Source organism: Mercenaria mercenaria, chromosome 1 (assembly GCF_021730395.1).
Source record: "Mercenaria mercenaria strain notata chromosome 1, MADL_Memer_1, whole genome shotgun sequence".
NCBI classification, from domain to species: domain Eukaryota; kingdom Metazoa; phylum Mollusca; class Bivalvia; order Venerida; family Veneridae; genus Mercenaria; species Mercenaria mercenaria.
Window position 1 is genome coordinate 24,685,035 of NC_069361.1, and position 18,998 is coordinate 24,704,032.

Consider the following 18,998-nt stretch of genomic DNA (forward strand, 5'->3'; position numbering starts at 1 on the left):
AAGGGCCAAAATTAGCTTTTTTGACCTTGTCTGCACAATAGCAACTTTATTTATGATTTGATTTTTACCAAACTTGCACACAACTTGTATCACCATAAGATCTTGGTTCCTTTGTTGTGCTGGCCAGATTCCATTATGGGTTCCAGAATTATGGCCCCTGAAAGGGCCAGAATTGGCTGTTTTGACCTTGTCTGCACAATAGCAGCTTCATCTATATATGATTTGAATTTAATCAAACTTGCACAAAACTTGTGTCACCATAAGATCTCGGTTCCTTTCTTGAACCAACCAGATCCCTTAATGGGTTCAAGAGTTACGGCCCCTGAAAGGGCCAAAATTAGCTTTTTTGACCTTGTCTGCACAATAGCAGCTTCATTTATGATCTTGGTTCCTTTCTTAAACTGGCCAGATTCCTTTATGGGTTCCAGAGTTATGGTCCCTGATAGGGCCAGAATTAGCTATTTTGACCTTGTCTGCACAATAGCAGCTTCATTTATGATTTGAAATTAATCAAACTTGCACAAAACTTATGTCACCATCAGGTCTTGGTTCCTCTATTGAACCGGCCAGATTCCTTTATGGGTTCCAGAGTTATGGCCCCCGAAAGGGCCAAAATTAGCTATTTTGACCTTGTCTGCACAATATCAGCTTCATTTATGATTTGATTTTAACCAGACTTGCACACAACTTGGCAGATCTTTCTTTTGTTCACTTACAATAATTTGTTTAATTACTTCCCTTTTATGTTACTATCAATAGCTTATTTAGTAACTTTTTTATTATTGGCTGTAGGGAAAAACCGAGACCACTTTTCTATGGTACAACATGGATGGTACCTCCAATTTTTAGGTGTATTTTGACATATCTGTACCTTGTAAGAATTTTTTTTTCTTTTTGGTTAAATTTTTCCCTTTGTTGTTCCTGTCCTTTGGACTTAGACATTTTTTCTGAGGAGTTAGATTTATTTTTAATTTCTTCCCTTTGTTGTTCCTGTCCTTTGGGCTTCATCAGTCAGAATTTTGCTCCTAACCTCCTCTGATGTAATCCTTCGGGCATGAAACTACTGGCCTGATTTATTTGAAGTAACTTTAAGAAAATTTCAACTATATTTTCTCATAATTTTTTGGATTGATCTTGATTATGATTTTTTTACCTTCTTGTCCTTAAGTGCAATGATAACAGGTGAGCGATATAGGGCCATTTTGGCCCTCTTGTTACAACTTATCTCTGTAATTGCTTGATAGATTTGATTCAAACTTGAAATACTTATTCCTCATTATCATCCACATCATCTGACATAAGGACCATACATAACTCGGGCACCAATATTTCATGAATTATCCCCCTTATCACATAGATTTTCAGGTTAAAGTTTTGATGCACTTTTACTCTATCTCTGTTATTACTGAATGGATTTGATTCAAACTTAAAATAGTTGTTCAACATCATCACCCACATCGTATGACACAAGGTGCATAACTCTGGCACCATTTTTTCATGAATTATTTCCCCTTTTTACTTAGAATTTCAGGTTAAAGTTTTGGTGCACTTTCACTCTACCTCTGTTATTACTGAATGGATTTGATTCAAACTTAAAATAGTTGTTCAGCATCATCACCCACATCATATAACACAAGATGCATAACTCTGGCACTATATTTCATGAATTATTCCCTTTTTTACTTAGAATTTCAGGTTAAAGTTTTATGCACTTTCACTCTATCTCTGTTATCACTGATGGATCTGATTCAAGCTTAAACAATTGTTCAACATCATTACCCTTATCATATGACACAAGGTGCATAACTCTGGAACCAATTTTTCATAAATTATTTCCCCTTTTTTCTTAGAATTTTAGGTTAAAGTTTTATGCACTTTCACTCTGTCTCTGTTATTACTGAATGGATAATAAAATATTTGTTCAACATCATCACCCACACCATATGGTGCATAACTCTGGCACCAATATTTAATGAATTTTGCCCCTTTTTGCTTAGGATATATTTATATAGTGTTTTGATACAGTTTATCTTTACCTCTCTTATTACTTTAAGTTGATATTTTTGACAAAGACTCAGGCTATTGTGCAATATCTTCGTCCACAATTGGAGTCATTAATTAAACACTCCAGTGACAGCTCTAGTTTCCTCAGATGTGCCCAGTTTCACTATCCACCATCGAAATAGTCGAGCGCGCTGTCTCCTGTGTTTTTTTTTTTTTTTTTTTTTTTTTTTTTTTGTTTTTTTGTTTATTCCCCTTCTGATGAATCTAAGTGAATTCTTTGCTTTTGATGTGATGTTATCAACATATTCTGACCAAATGAGATACATGTATTTACTTAGTGTGACGCTCAGATTTCAGTGGGGGGAGAGAGAGAGAGAGAGCGAGAAGACTTATTATTGTCAATAATTAGTTCCAGTCTTATCAACTGGATGTGAACTTCTATAGATGACATTTTATTGCATATGTGTGTCATACGATGACAACAATATTGCATGCACACATAAAATTAGCCTTTTTCTATATATTCGAAATCAGTTCCTGTTAAAGAAAAGTAAAGAATTCGCTTGATAGTTTACATTTTCTTTCCAAATGTAAATAACAGAGTAATACAAAATAAATGTACTGTAGAGTTCCATGTTGATTCACTTATTGTAATATAAATCATTGATAAAAGATGAACAAGTGCAACAAACCTGTCAATGAGTTATGTATTTGAAATAACTTGACAAAAAAAAAAAGAATAGGCCTAGCACATTCTCTAATCAGCCCCTGTGTCTATTTTTAGAATGACCTGATAAAACCCATGTTTATGGTTTTAGGATTCAGAGATGTGTGTTATTTATATAGACTCAATGAATGTTATGTGATGGTTGAATATTGTTTTAAACATTATTTTTTCTGTTAAATGGATTCAGACATGTCCTAGAACTCTGTAGACTGAATTACAGAAACATCAACTTTACCTGATCAGGCTGATGCTATTATAACATGCAGTAAACAGTTTTCACAACAAATTAGATTACTAGTATATATCTTATTCGTGGTGAAATTTAACCCTTAGCCTGCTGGCGGCAAGTGATTCTGCCTTTGCGACCAGTGCAGACCAAGATCAGCCTGCACATCCGTGCAGTCTGATCATGGTCTGCACTGTTCGCTATTCAGTCAGTAAATTTTTAGTAAACACCTTCAAATGATAAATGGTACTGCCCAAATGGGTAGTCTAAATAATGAGACCTCGGGCAGACAGATTTTACATTTTGATATTTTACGTTGTCTCGGAGGCGGATATCGACAAGTCAAAATAATATAACGATATTCAACTCTCGAGTACAATTATTTGGACTACCCAAATGGGAAAATGAACCAGTCCATAATAGAAATTTAGCATGGTAAGAGTTAAGTAGATTGACTATACCGAGAGCTATGACATTAGTTATAACAAATAATAATCCAGGAAAACTTGATGAATAAAAAATAACATTAAAAATTGGTTTTAACTAAGATTATCATAAAATCAAATCACATATTGTTCCGTATTATCACTGGTGAATGTAAACAACAGATGACACTGATAGGAAAATAAACCATCTGTTATTGAAGCCTTAGATTGAAATCTATACCAATAAAAAAAAATTACATATTAATATGAAAGTTACATAACGTGATCTGTCAGTATAAAACAATTTTCCCTTTCTCTGAGAACAAGAGTGGGGAGATCATGAACAACTTTCTTAACTTTGTAAGAAAATTATTTTTTTTTTTGTTTAAACTAAAACATATTCAGTATTTTAGCCAACTCATTGTGACCAATCCAGATGTTGCGAGTTTGAACTCGGTGACAATTTGACTAGAGAGAGTAAATCAGAAATAATTTGTTCTTGATCCAAATTTTGTGGGGAAGTTGTATGACAGTTTACATTACTTCAGAGACTCATGATACATAGCCTAAATAGGACTAAAATGATAATAATGCCACACCAAACAATAAACAAAAAAACAAAACAAATAGAATCTGTCAGAACAAATGTTACAAATTTATATATTGTAACAAAAATTAAAAACAATATATTTTTCTGCATTTTTTTACTATCATTCAAGATTATATAAGTAATTATTATGTGTAAAAGTTACTAAATTCAAATTTAATTTTCCGTCTTAAACAAAGGCAGAGATTGTTACAAAATACAATTAACAAATATCATCTAATAACATCGTGGAAAATAATAGTTTAAAAGTTTGTCCAGCACCTTTACTAGGTACATTAAGTAGCTTAAAATGGGCTATAAAATTACAACCCATTAATGTTTTAAGTTAAACTATTGTATATATATAAATCATGCAGATGTTCTTATTTTAACTGCCCATTTCGCCAATTGTTAAGACATTTTATAAGCATTTTTTAGCTCGACTATTCATAGAATAGTGAGCTATTGCACTCGCCCATGCGTCGGCGTTGGCGTCGGCGTCTGCATTCGCGTCCGCGTCCCGATTTTGGTTAAGGTTTTGTATGTAAGCTGGTATCTCAGTAACCACTTGTGGGAATGGATTGAAACTTCACACACTTATTGACTGTGACAAACTGACTTACATTGCACAGGTTCCATAACTCTATTTTGCTTTTTTACAAAATTATGCCCCTTTTTCGACTTAGAAATTTTTGGTAAAGGTTTTGTATGTAAGCTGGTAACTCAGTAACCACTTGTGGGAATGGATTGAAACTTCACACACTTATTCACTGTGATGAACTGATCTACACTGCACAGGTTCCATAACTCTATTTTGCTTTTTTACAAAATTATTGCCCCTTTTTCGACTTAGAAATTTTTGGTTAAGGTTTTGTATGTAAGCTGGTATCTCAGTAGTTACTAATGGGAATGGATTGAAACTTACATACTTGTTCACTATCATGATTTGACATGCACTAAGCAAGTCCCATAACTCTACTCTCTTTTTTTTCAAAATTATGCCCTTTTTCGACTTAGCAGTTTTTGGTTAAATTTTTGTATGTAATCTGATATCTCAGTATCCACTAATTGGAATGGATTGAAACTTCACACACTTGTTCACTGTCATGATCTAACATGCACTGTGAAGGTCCCATAACTCTACTTGGCATTTTTACAAAATTATGCCCCTTTGACTTAGCACTTTTTTGTTAAGTTTTTGTATGTAAGCTGGTATCTCAGTATCCACAAATTGGAAAGGATTGAAACTTCACACACTTGTTCACTGTCATGATATGACATGCAGTACAGAGGTTCAATACCTCTACTTTGCATTTTACAAAATTATGCCCCTTTTTCAACTTGTATTCATTCAATTGACAAGGCTGTTGAATAGTCGAGCGTTGCTGTCCTCCGACAGCTCTTGTTTTACTAAGAATAAGTCTCATAAATATGTATATACATAATCAATTATTACATGTATATTCCATTCATGATTATATTAAAAGATATGAACAAAATGCACCAAATATTCAACCATCTCAGTTAATATGCATTTTAGTGCCTTAAATATAAACAAATTTTGCAACACTGGCCAGGTACATCATTTACTGTGAGATAAGAATGTGCAAATGCAATCCTTACAGTAATTAACTCTATGTGCTATAGAATTCTACTGTCCGAAAATCTCTCTGCCACGAGTGTTTGTTACTAATAATAGGGATGACCGCATTGAGTGTGACGTAGTGATACCTGTAATCTGAAAATGTGCTATTAAAATTTATTTTTAGCTCATCTGATTTTTTGAGAAAAAAATGATGAGTTATTGTCATCACTTGAGCGGTTGTCGGCGTCGGCGTTGCCTGGTTAAGTTTTATGTTTAGGTCAGCTTTTCTCCTAAACTATCAAAGCTATTGCTTTGAAACTTGGAATACTTGTTCACCATCATAAGCTGACCCTGTATAGCAAGAAACATAACTCCATCTTGCTTTTTGCAAGATTTATGGCCCCTTTTGTACTTAGAAAATATCAGATTTCTTGGTTAAGTTTTATGTTTAGGTCAACTTTTCTCCTAAACTATCAAAGCTTTTGCTTTGAAACTTGGAATACTTGTTCACCATCATAAGCAGACCCTGTACATCAAGAAACATAACTCCATCTTGCTTTTTGCAAGAATTATTGCCCCTTTTGGACTTAGAAAATCATTTTCTTGGTTAAGTTTTATGTTTAGGTCAGCTTTTATCCTAAACTATCAAAGCTATTCCTTTAAAACTTGCAACACTTGTTCACCATCATAAGCTGACCCTGTACAGCAAGAAACATAACTCCATCCTGCTTTTTGCAAGATTTATGGCCCCTTTTGGACTTAGAAAATATCAGATTTCTTGGTTAAGTTTTATGTTTAGGTCAACTTTTTCTCTTAAACTATCAAAGCTATTGCTTTAAAACTCTTGTTGACCATCATAAGCTGACCCTGTACAGCAAGCAACATAACTCCATCCTGCTTTTTGCAATAATTATTGCCCCTTTTGGACTTAGAAAAATCATTTTCTTGGTTGAATATTATGTTTAAGTCAACTTTTCTCATAAACTATCAAAGCTATTGCTTTAAAACTTGCAACAGTTTTTCACCATCATAAGTGGACACTGTACATGAAGAAACATAACTCTATCCTGCTTTTTGCAAGAGTGATGGCCCTTTTTAGACTTAGAAAATCATGGGTAGGACAATATTTCTATTATACAAAAAAAATCAGATGAGCGTCAGCACCCGCAAGGCGGTGCTCTTGTTTTAAAAAAGATATAAAAAGGCATAATTATGCAATCCACTTGTACTGTTATTTCGCCTGAGGAACAGTTTGTTTCATACATGTAAAATGATGTAATCAGTTACCAAAACACAAGTAGAAGGAATTGTTTGTGAAATCTTCATTTAATTTTGTTTCTCGTAATGGTCAACAAATGTGTGGAAAACATATACCATGTCATGATCTTCCTGTCCAAAATATTAAAGAAGAGGACTTGTCAAAACATGATAAATTATCAGATTTGTTTACTCTATTTGTGTCAGTTCATTTGGTATTTCTTGGTTTAATATGAACGTTTCCAAAGAAATTGCAAGGAAGTGGCTAGGGGCCCGGTAACGAATATACATGTAATATTACGTACTGTATTTCTAATGTATAAGGTAATTACTGGGGAAAGTTAAAATGAGCCTCGCCATGAGAAAACCAACATAGTGGCTTTGCGACCAGCATGGATCCAGACAAGCCTGCGCATTCTTGTCAGGATCCATACTGTTCGCTTTCAAAGCCTATTGTAATTAGAGAAACCATTAGCGAACAGCATGGATCCTGGTCAGACTGCGCAGATGCACAGGCTAGTCTGGATCCATGCTGGTCGCAAACGCACTATGTTGGTTTTCTCATGGCGCGGCTCAATTATTAGTTATCATAAAGTTGGCGGTTTTTGTAAATATATAATTAATCTTGCACAGGTTTGATGCATATCTATTGAATATGAAATTTTAACAGCGATTTCCAGTAATGTTATTTATTTACCCATGTAGTAAAACGAATTCAACAATTCATGACTTGATTACTAAAGAAAACGTTCAGATAAATATTTGAACTCGTCAGTCCTGAGAAAAACAAAAAATTACGGTGTACAAATTGCTCGGGATTGAAGAATTATAAATCTGTAAGATTCTACTTGTTAAAGACTAAAGTTGTTTCCTGTCACATTCAATGTATTTAAATTGATGAGAAAAATACGAGAGCAAACATTTGAAATAATCTCCTGGTTTTAAAGATAAAATATAGTATCCTCTACAACTAGCACCAGATTCTATTAACCAAATACTGCAGTAACCAAAGTCATAGAGTAAGTAACCTTGGTAACCAAAGGGAAATAATGGGTTGTAAACGGACACTTGAGCACTGACACTAGTAACCAAAGCAATATAGTAAGTAACCCCAGTAACTGAATGCATATAGTAGGTTACAAATGGACACAGTTGTGCAGCGGTGCACATTTTGGGCCATATATGGATTCTATAGGTTAGGTACTGATCCATATCCTAGACACTTTTTTTTTGGTAATTTTCTCCTCTACTGGAATTATTCACTTGTCTCACCCAATCAAAATTTTCTTCCCCAAACTAGGTCTTAACAATATCCCGAGAGTCTGTTAGTAAACTAATGTAGACACACTGCTGATTCTTGCACCATTGTTGCATATATATCCGGTTAATGGTACAGTTACCTGTATTCACTGTTGTCCAACTAATAAATAATTCTGTATTCAGCCATCACTTCTGCACATAGATGAATATGCCGGTTACATGACTGACACATCATGCAGCCAACTCTTAATTAAATCTGATTTTCCTCCGGAATTGAACATCATAAAAATATTTCCGCTTTTTTCAAAATCTAGTTGCTTCCCTTGTTAAATATGACTAAAGTCTATACGAAAGAAAAATAAACACAGAAAGGTCAAAATTTACCGATCAACCGCCGACTCCCAGTCACTCCATTAAGCGCTTTTGGTAACAAAAGGAGCATGTTTCCCCTTCTTACTGGGAGAAAGATATTTACAGCCTCTGTAAGAACAAGGTATTCAGTATCTGACCTGTTCTGTAGCTTTCCTGCGGCGCTTCCCTTATTTTATGGCAGACGAATGACATATTGCGGCAAACAGCGCATGCGCTATATTTTTTAACTTCAATTCGAGACCTAAGTCAAAAGTTAGGACTAGGTCTGTGACTAAAGATAAGATTTTTTGTTGAAACGGTCTTAAGTGCAATCCTTTTCCATCCTAATTTTGGTCCTAGGACTATGGACTAACTTAAGATTCTCCATGAAACGCGGACCAGGTCCCTAGGTCTATGGTCAAGGTCACACTAGAGGTCAAAAGTCAGATACAAAAATGACTTTGTCTGAAGCATTTCTTTTTGATGCATAGAGGGATTTTGATGTAACTTGGCACAATTGTTCGTCATCATGAGACTAGAGTGTCATGCGCAAGATTCTAGAATTACTTCCCTTTGTTGTTACTTTAAATAGCTTATATTTGTAACTTTTTTATTACTGGTCGTAGGGAAAAATCAAGACCACTTTTTTGTAGTACAACATGCATGTTACATCCAATTTTCAGGTGTATATTGACCTATCTCTACTGGTGAGGATTTTTGTGTGGACTTAGATTTTTTTTTAAGATTTACGTCCCTTTGTTGTTACTTTTAATAACATATATTGTAACTTTTTGCAATCTCTTTTTTATTTGGCATAAATGTTTGCCTCAATGAGTCAAGGTGTGTCACGTGCAACTCCCAGTCTTTTTTACAGCTGGCGGGCTCGAGATGTTGCCTGTGGGCATCTGGTTTTATCTAAACTTTGAGGTATGGGAGGGGGCCGCATTTTAGGGGGTCAGAGGGATCTCCCTTGTAAAAGTTTGAAATAGGTATGAAATGTTGGCCTCTGGTGCAATTATTAGTCTAAATTTTGCATAAGTTATTAACATCATCAAGGTGACATACAGAGCATTACAAGCCAGGTAAGAAGGACCAATGTCTGGGTCACGCAGGTCAAAAGTCAAATTTTCTAATCTCATGTCCAGTCAGTATCTTCTTAACTGATTAGAACATTATTAACCTTATTAAGACGATGTGCAGAGGGCTCAATCCAGGACACTAGGTCCAAGGTCAAGGTCTAAGTTAAAAATCTTTTAAACAGCTTAAAATAAAAACTAGCATCATTTGTTTACCTCATCAAGAATACGTTCAGAGTGAGTGCAAAACCAAGGTCACTAGGTCCAAGATCAAGGTCACACTTGGAGGTCAAACATCATATGACATAACCTTGTGTCTGTGTCATATGTTATATAAACCGCTTGGAAGATTTTGATAAAACTTGTATCAAATATGTGAAGTGAGCACAACACTTGAAGGTCAAGTGTCAGATAGTTAATAACTTTGTGTCCCCTCCATTTTGTCTAAACCATTTGGAAGATTCATAAAAATAGAACCATCCCTTCCCCACCACTGCTGTACCATTCCCTTAATTCAGAATGTGCTCTGACTTTTCATCTTTTGTTGCAAGCTTAAATACATTTTCTACTGACAATTGTTGTTATAAATCATTTGAATATGACAGAATCGATAATAATTTACTTTTTTTTTTTATTTCAGTAAACAAAGCTGGCATGATGAATCATTCATTCAGAGCATTTTACAGTGACATCATACAGAAGTGAAGAGTTGGATTTCACCTCTATTTTCAAAAAGTAAAAAAAGTAAAGGCTTTCAATGCTATATTTTACTTAGAAAGATAGATAAATATCTTTTCTCAAGATCTGTGGACTTTATACGGCCATTTTGTAAAAATGGGAGGTAATATGGAATAGCATTGTCCATCTGTCTGTTTGTCCATCAACATTTTTCGTTTCTGGACTCTAATAGGATCCCTATTGGTATAGGGGTCAATAGGTCAAAGGTGAAGGTCACAGTTACCTGGAAACAGAAAATGGTTAATTTCTGTAGGGGTGCGGGGGGGGGGATAATTTGTGAGCTTTGATTCACCAAGTGATTTTGATACGGCTTTCAAAAATTAGAAAATGACTAGATACCAGTTGAGGAACGTCCCTGTTTACTTTCAGGTGAGTGGTTCAAATATCAGAATCACAGGAATACCTACTCCTACTGCGTCCGATCTTAAAAGAAATTAACTCTTGGTGAGCTATTGTGATCACTTACCATCTGTCTGTCAGTTGTACAAAATATGACATGTTATTTCTTGTTCTGAGATAATCAGAATTTTTATACACCCGAAGGGATGTGTTATGTTATACCCCCGGTGTCCGTCGTCCGTCTGTCCTGCCATCGGTTAGCAATTTCGTGTCCTCTCTGTAACTCTTGAACCCCTTGAAGGATTTCAAAGAAACTTGACACAAATGTTCACCACACCAAGATGATGTGCAAAGAGCATGTTTTGGATGTCTCGCTTCAAGGTCAAGGTCACACTTAGAGGTCAAAAGTCATATCAGGTTATTTCGTGTCCGCTCTGTAATTCTTGAACTGCTTTAAGGATTCCAAGGAAACTTGGCACAAATGTTCACCACACCGAGACGACATGCAGAGCACATGTTTCAGATGACTCGCTTTAAGGTCAGGGTCACACTTAGGGGTCAAAGGTCGTATATGACTTGGCTTTGTTTATATTGCTCTGCATTACAGTGCTCTTGTTAGCTCACCTGTCACATAGTGACAAGTGAGCTTTTGTGATCGCGCAGCGTCTGTCGTCCGTCCGTGCGTTCTTTATGAAAGTTGGTCAGAATGTTCATCTTGATGATATCTAGGTTAAGTTTGAAACTGGGTCACGTGCCATCAAAAACTAGGTCAGTAGTCAAAAAATAGAAAAACCTTGTGACCTCTCTAAAGGCCATATTTTTCATGGGATCTGTATGAAAGTTGGTTGAATGTTCATCTTGATGATAATCTAGGTCAAGTTCAAAAAGTGGGTCAGTACCTTCGAAACTAGTTCAATAGGTCAAATAATAGAAAAACCTTGTGACCTCTCTAGAGGCCATATTTTTCAATGGATCTTCATGAAAATTGGTCAGAATTTTTATCTTGATAATATCTAGTCAAGTTCAAAACGGGGTCACATGAGCTCAAAAACTAGGTCACTATGTCAAATATAGAAAAAACGACGTCATACTCAAAACTGGGTCATGTGGGAAGAGGTGAGCGATTTAGGACCATCATGGTCCTCTTGTTTTTGAATTTCTTACCTTTGTTGTTCCTGTCCTTTGGGCTTCAACAGTCGAGTTCCATGCAAAAAGAGAAGGCTTTCTATTGTCTTTGTTGGAAAACTAGACTGATCATATCATTATGTTCATTGGCTAGTAAAACTTTTTGAAAGGTGAATAACATGTAGAAGATCAAATAAATGTAAAATATAGTGTGTTTATTGTACCCCCCGACAACAAAGTTGTAAGGGGCGGTATACTGGTTTCAAGTTGTCTGTCTGTCCGTAGACACAATCTTGTGCACACCATCTCTCCTCATCCCCGTAACACAATTTAATGAAACTTCACACAAGTGATCAGTAACAACAGTTGTTGTGCATGGGGCATGTTAGGTTCTTTCAGAATAAAAATTGCAGAAATACGGGACTTTGTTTTTTGTTACTATACTATACATAGACACAGTTTTGTGCGCACCATCTCTCCTCATCCCCTTGACACAATTTAATGAAACTTCACACAAGTGATCAGAAACAACAGTAGTTGTGCATGGGGCATGTTAGGTTCTTTCAACAACAAAAATTGCAGAGTTATGGGACTTTGTTATCCCCTGCCGATGAAATGGGTGGGGGGGGGGGTATACTGGTTTCAAGTTGTCTGTCTGTCCGTAGACACAATCTTGTGCACACCATCTCTCCTCATCCCCGTAACACAATTTAATGAAACTTCACACAAGTGATCAGTAACAACAGTAGTTGTGCATGGGGCATGTTAGGTTCTTTCAGAATAAAAATTGCAGAAATACGTGACTTTGTTTTTTGTTACTATACTATACATAGACACAGTTTTATGCGCACCATCTCTCATCATCCCCTTGACACAATTTAATGAAACTTCACACAAGTGATCAGTAACAACAGTAGTTGTGCATGGGGCATGTTAGGTTCTTTCAACAACAAAAATTGCAGAGTTATGGGACTTTGTTATCCCCCGCTCGGGGGGGGGGGTATTAAAATGGCGTTGTCAGTCAGTCCGTCCGTCCATCCATCCGTCCGCAGCCATTTCTTAGTAACTACTTGGTAGAATTTCATGAAACTTGAAATAAACATGAACCAACATACTGCGATGATGCCCGTCAAGTTTTTTTTTTTTATTGGTCAATTTCCCTCAGAGTTATTGCCCTTGATTTAATAAAAAATGTTCGCTGCAGCTATTTCTCAGTAACTAAAAAGGTAGAATTTCATCAAATTTTAAATAGACATGAACCAAATACTGTGCTGATGCCTGTCAAGTTTTTTTTTGATAGGTTTAATTTCCCTCAGATTATTGCCCCTTTATTTAATGAAAAATGTCCGTCTGCAGCCATTTCTCAGTAACTAGCAGTAGAATTTCACAAACTTGAAACAGACATGAACCAAGATACTGCGACATGCCCTTCAAGGTTTTTTTCGATTGGTCAATTTTCCATATAGTTATTGCCCTTTAAAATTTTTTAAAAATCCACAGATCTGTACATAACAAACCAACCCCAAATTGGAAGAATTTCATTAAAAATTCTTTTATTCTTTTCCATGAACATTTATTATAAACATGTGATGTTGTGTACCTACAAACCCGGTCACCACCTTGCCTTGGTCCCCCCCCCCCCCCTCGCACCATTTTTTTTTTTTTTTTTTCTTTTCATTTTTCATTTTCTATCAATATTTATAATCAACATGTAAACTGTTTGTATCCTCACCCCCCCCCCACCAGCCCCACCCAAACAAACCATTCATTTTCTTTTAATTTGATTTTGACTAATGAAATTATTTTCTTCTTGGCACATTCTTAACTTTTTGCTGGATATATTTTTTTGCCGTTCCTCAACTCTGACCCTTTCGGCGGGGGATTCCAATTCATCGAATTTGCTTGTTTCTTATTAACATACTATGTACATAACAGTCTGCATATGCATTCTTGTGCGTGCCTAATTTTCCGAACCCTTGCACACAATTGCCCCGCCAGGTCAATTAAAATGCACTGTAAGTAGATGACATTTAAAAATTACAATAATAAAGCATTATCTTGCCAAGATGTATAGAATTCAAAGATTGAAAATAGATGACAACCTTATAACTTTGACGGCTTTGTATCAATTATCGTATATTACATACTTTGCTAGTTTTCAGTTGTATAATTGGAAAATTTTAATCTGAGAACATTTTTCATATGCATTATAGGCTCACCATGGGGGTTGATACAGAAACTTATCGTGGCAGAATTGGTATTTTCAAGTTTGCTTCTGGAGTAGACGTCATTATTCTACAATGTACACTGAACTTCAGTGGGTGCTTGAAAGCAGTCGGAAGTCTGGTTTTTATTGGTATTCTCTTGTTTATGGCAGGAATAGAACAGAATCCTGGGCCTACTGAACAAGGTAACAGCTCTGCTGGTAAGTATATAAGGTTAGCAGGGAGCAATAAATGTAGGAACTGCTTTGTCCGGTCGCCCTTCGTCTGTTGTATGTCCTCCGTCGACAATTTATTGTTTACACATTTTGCAGTCAATTTTAATCAAACTTGCACACAACTTGTTTAGGCATAATATCTCAGTTCCTTTTAAAACTGGCCAAATCCCATCATAGGTTCTAGAGTTATGGTCCCTATTCTGGCTTGTGAATGCAATAGAGACCACATTTTGCAATAGATTTTAATCGAATTTGCACACAACTTGTATTGGCATAATATAACAGTTCTTTTCAAAAACTGGCCATATCCCACAAGTTACAGGCCCTTAAAAGGCCAAAATTGCTATTTTGGCTTTTGCTGCCATATAGAAACTTCATTTATGGTTTGAATTAATACAAACTTGCAAAAAATCTTCAACAACATTAGATCTTGGATTCCATGATGAATCTGTTAGATCCAATCATAGGCTCCAGAGTTATGGCCCCAGATTGACCCCTGAAAGAGCCAAAATTTGTTAATTTTTACCTTGTGAACAATAGATAGAAGTGACATTTTACATTTAATTTTTAACCACACTTAACACACATCTTGAGTCACAATAAGATCAGCCATATAGAGGTTTCATTTATGTTTTGATTTGACTAACTTGCACAGAATGTTTAGCTTAATGATCTCAAGGCCAAGTTCGAAACTTGGTTATGTGGGGTCAAAAAACTAGGTCACTAGGATCCAATCAAAGGAAAAGCTTGTTAACATTCTATAGGCCACATTTATGACTCTATCATCTTGAAACCTGGTCTGAATATTTATCTTGATGATTCTTGTGCCAGGTTGAAAACTGTATCATATGGTGTCAAAAACTAGGTCACCTGGTCAAATGAAAGGAAAAAGCTTATTAACACTCTATAGGCCACATTATGACCTGTCTTCATGAAACTAGGTCAGAATGTTAATATTGATGATTCCTAGGCAAAGTTCAAAACTGTATCATGTTGGATCAAAAACAAGGTCACCCTCTCAAATCAAAGGAGGACTGGTCAGCCCAGTGTCAGTATAATGTGACTGGGTGGGGTATCATGTCACGTGTCTACGGCATGATATTCCAGTGAGGCAGCACTATAAAGTTGGGCATTGTGCTCACTGCTACAAGCAGACACCGTCATTTATATGACTGAAAAATTGTTGAAAAAGACATTAAACCTGAACACACACACCCACAAATCAAAGGAAATGCTTGTTAGCACTATAGAGGCCATATTTATGATCCTATCAAGAAACTTGGTAAAAATGTTTATCTTGATGATTCTTTAATTAGAGTAGAGAGAGATTCCATTATTTTTACATTTATGCATGTGTGTAGAGTTTCCATATTAGATTTTTATATCAAGCACCCACTTTTATTTCTCAGATAGTTTAAATATAATTTTGACCTTGACCTAGCTTCTTGTTTTTTAAAATACACCTTGAAATTTTGATGACTTACACAGTTTTGCACACAAATCGTGAAAATGAATTTCATTGACTATAAATATGGCCTACTGACTATATTTTATCATCAGTTTGACATTTGAAACATGTAGCTCACATTACTCAGGTGAGCAATCCAGGTCATCATGATCCTCTTGTTGCGAGAATTATGGCCCCTTTTGGACTTAGAAAATATCAGATTTCTTGGTTAAGTTTTTTGTTTAGGTCAGCTTTTCTCATAACCTATCAAAGCTATTTCTTTAAAACCTGCAACACTTGTTCACCATCATAAGCTGACCATGTACAGCAAGAAACATAACTCTGTCTTGCTTTTTGCAAGAATTATGACCCTTTTGGAATATCAGATTTATTGGTTAAGTTTTATGTTTAGGTCAGCGTTGCTCTTGAACTTTTCAAGCAATTGCTTTGAAACTTGCAACGGTTGTTCACCATCATAAGCTGACTCTGTACATCAAGAAACATAACTCCATCCTGCTTTTTGCAAGAATTATGGCCCTTTTTGGACTTAGAAAATCATGGGTAGGACAATTTTTATATTATACAAAAAAAATCAGATGAGCATCAGCACACGCAAGGCAGTGCTTTTGTTACAATAAAGCATACGATAAAATATAATTAATCAGACAAGTTGTTTTTAATTCCATTACTACCCATTATTGTTAAAATCTACTATTTTTTGCCAGAGTTATTGCCCCTTTTTTGACATAAAATTCAGCAAAATGTCGATGTTCGTTTGATAACTTTTGACAAAATGAATGGAATTAATTCATTTTAGTACAAAGATATATCATTGTAAAATTCAAGCCAACTTTGATTTCAGTTACAATACACAAAATTTCAGTGGAGTTACGTCCCATTTTCGACAAATTCTTTTGAAAATATACCTTATTTGGTAAAAGAAAAGTATTATTTACTCCGCCAAAAGGCGGACAACTCTAGTTATTAACTTAGTTCCCTTTTCATTTATATTCGAAATACATGTTGCTTCAAATGGATACTTTTTGCATTTCTTTTAGATGAAGAGGTTACAGAATCAGCTGATAATAAATTCAAAACTTACATAGACAAAGCTTGGGGAAAACTTGTAGATTTCATGATTCCAGATCCTATACTTAATAGTTCAGCATTTGAATTTCGAGAAAGAAGAGATATTATGGTAGGATGTACAGTCCTGTATATAATTTTTTCACTTTGATAAATTATTAGTCCCCTACTGGTTGAAAACCAGTTACGGAGACTATAGGAATGCGCTTTTCTGTCCGTTTGTCCATCCGTCATCATTCCGTCCGTCCTTCTGTCCGTCCGCAATTATGTGTCCGGTCCATAACTCTGTCATCCATGAAGGAATTTTAATATTACTTGGCACAAATGTTCTTGCGCAAAAGCCGGGCCCCTAGCTTAAAGGTCAATGTCATAATTGGAGGTCAAAGGTCAACAGGGCCAATTTCCCGTTCGGTCCATAACTCTGCCATCCATGAAGGGATTTTAATATTAGTTGGCACAAATGTACCTTATAATAAGTTGATATGTCATGCACAACTTACAGACCCCTAGCTCAATGGTCAAGGTCACACTTGCAGTCAAATGTTAACGAGGCATGAACAGGGTTTGTTTCATGTCCGGTCCATAACTGCCATCCATGAAGGTATTTTAATATTACTTGGCTCAAATGTTCCCCATGATGAGATGACTTGTCATGCACAAAACCAGGACCCCTACCTTAAAGGGCAAGGTCATAATTGGAAGTCAAAGGCCAATAGGTTTTTTAGCTTGACTATTCGAAGAATAAGTAGAGCTATTCTACTCACCATGGCGTCGGCGTCAGCACCTTGGTCAAGTTTTTCATACCAGTTCATATTTTGACAAAGTCTTTTGAGATGAAGCTTTGAAACTTTCAACACTTGTTTACCATCACCATGTCTAGTTATAGGCAAGAGTACATAACTCCATCAAGGATTTTGGCTGAATTATGGCCCCTTTCGACTTAGAAATCTTGGTTAAGTTTTTCGTACCAGTTCATATTTTGACAAAGTCTTTTGAGATAAAGCTTTGAAACTTTCAACACTTGTTTACCATCACCATGTCCAGTTATAGGCAAGAACACATAACTCCATCAAGGATTTTGGCTGAATTATGGCCCTTTTTGACTTAGAAATCACGGTTAATATTTCGTACCAGTTCATATTTTGACAAAGTCTTTTGAGATAATTAGCTGTTTTGACCTTGTCTGCACAATAGCAGCTTTATTTATGATTTGATTTTTACCAAACTGTCACACAACTTGTATCACCATAAGATCTTGGTTCCTTTCTGGCCAGATTCCATTATGGGTTCCAGAGTTATGGCCCCTGAAAGAACCAGAAGTAGCTGTTTTGCCCTTGTCTGCACAATAGCAGCTTCATTTATGATTTGAATTTAATCAAACTTGCACAAAGCTTGTGTTGCCATAAGATCTCAGTTCCTTTGTTGAACCGGCCAGATCCCCTAATGGGTTCTAGAGTTATGGCCCCTGAAAGGGCCAAAATCGGCTATTTTGACCTTGTCTGCACAATTGCAGCTTTAAATATGATTTGATTTTTACCAAACTGGCACACAACTTGTATCACCATAAGATCTTGGTTCCTTTCTTGAACTGGCCAGATTCCATTATGGGTTCCAGAGTTATGGCCCCTGATAGGGCCAAAATTAGCTATTTTGACCTGGTCTGCACAATAGCAACTTTATTTATGATTTGATTTTTTACTAAACTGGCACACAACTTGTATCACCATAAGATCTCGGTTCCTTTCTTGAACTGGCCAGATCCCAATATGGGTTTCAGAGTTATGGCCCCTGATTGGGCCAAAATTAGCTATTTTGACCTTGTCTACACAATAGCAACTTTATTTATGATTTGATTTTTACTAAACTGGCACACAACTTGTATCACCATTAGATCTCGGTTCCTTTCTTGAGCTGGCCAGATTCCGTTATGGGTTCCAGAGCTATGGCCCCTGAAAGGGCCAGAATTAGCTATTTTGACCTTGTCTTCAAAATAGCAGCTTCATTTATGATTTGAATTTAACCAAACTTGCACACAACTTGTATCACGATAAGATCTTGGTTCCTTTCTTGAACTGGCGAGATCGTAATATGGGTTCCAGAGTTATGGCCCCTAAAAGGGCCAAAATTAGCTATTTTGACCTTGTCTGCACAATAGCAGCTTTATTATGCCCCCCTTTGAAAAAGGAGGGGTATATTGGTCTGCAGATGTCTGTCGGTCGGTCGGTATGTCTGTCGGTCGGTCGGAATGTAGACCTATCCGTTTCCGGATGATAACTCAAGAACACTTAGGCCTAGGATCATGAAAGTTGATAGGGAGGTTGGTCAT

The 18,998-nt window shown here is 36.0% G+C and overlaps 1 protein-coding gene across 5 annotated transcripts in view; it reads left to right on the plus strand.

The window, feature by feature from the left end:
- Positions 1–2,529: 2,529 nt before the first annotated feature.
- LOC123556853 (uncharacterized) overlaps positions 2,530–18,998 on the plus strand; it is a 46,471-nt gene continuing 30,002 nt past the window's right edge. Inside the window, exons 1-4 of one of the 5 annotated variants that reach the window (XM_053542447.1) lie at positions 2,530–2,622; positions 10,138–10,241; positions 13,913–14,124; positions 16,645–16,784. In XM_053542447.1, the coding sequence (XP_053398422.1) occupies positions 13,920–14,124; positions 16,645–16,784 (345 nt within the window). In that variant the 5' untranslated portion in view covers positions 2,530–2,622; positions 10,138–10,241; positions 13,913–13,919. The remainder of the gene's footprint in view (positions 2,623–10,137; positions 10,242–13,912; positions 14,125–16,644; positions 16,785–18,998) is intronic. The other 4 variants (XM_053542441.1, XM_053542437.1, XM_053542450.1 and 1 more) reach the window with 4 other exon arrangements.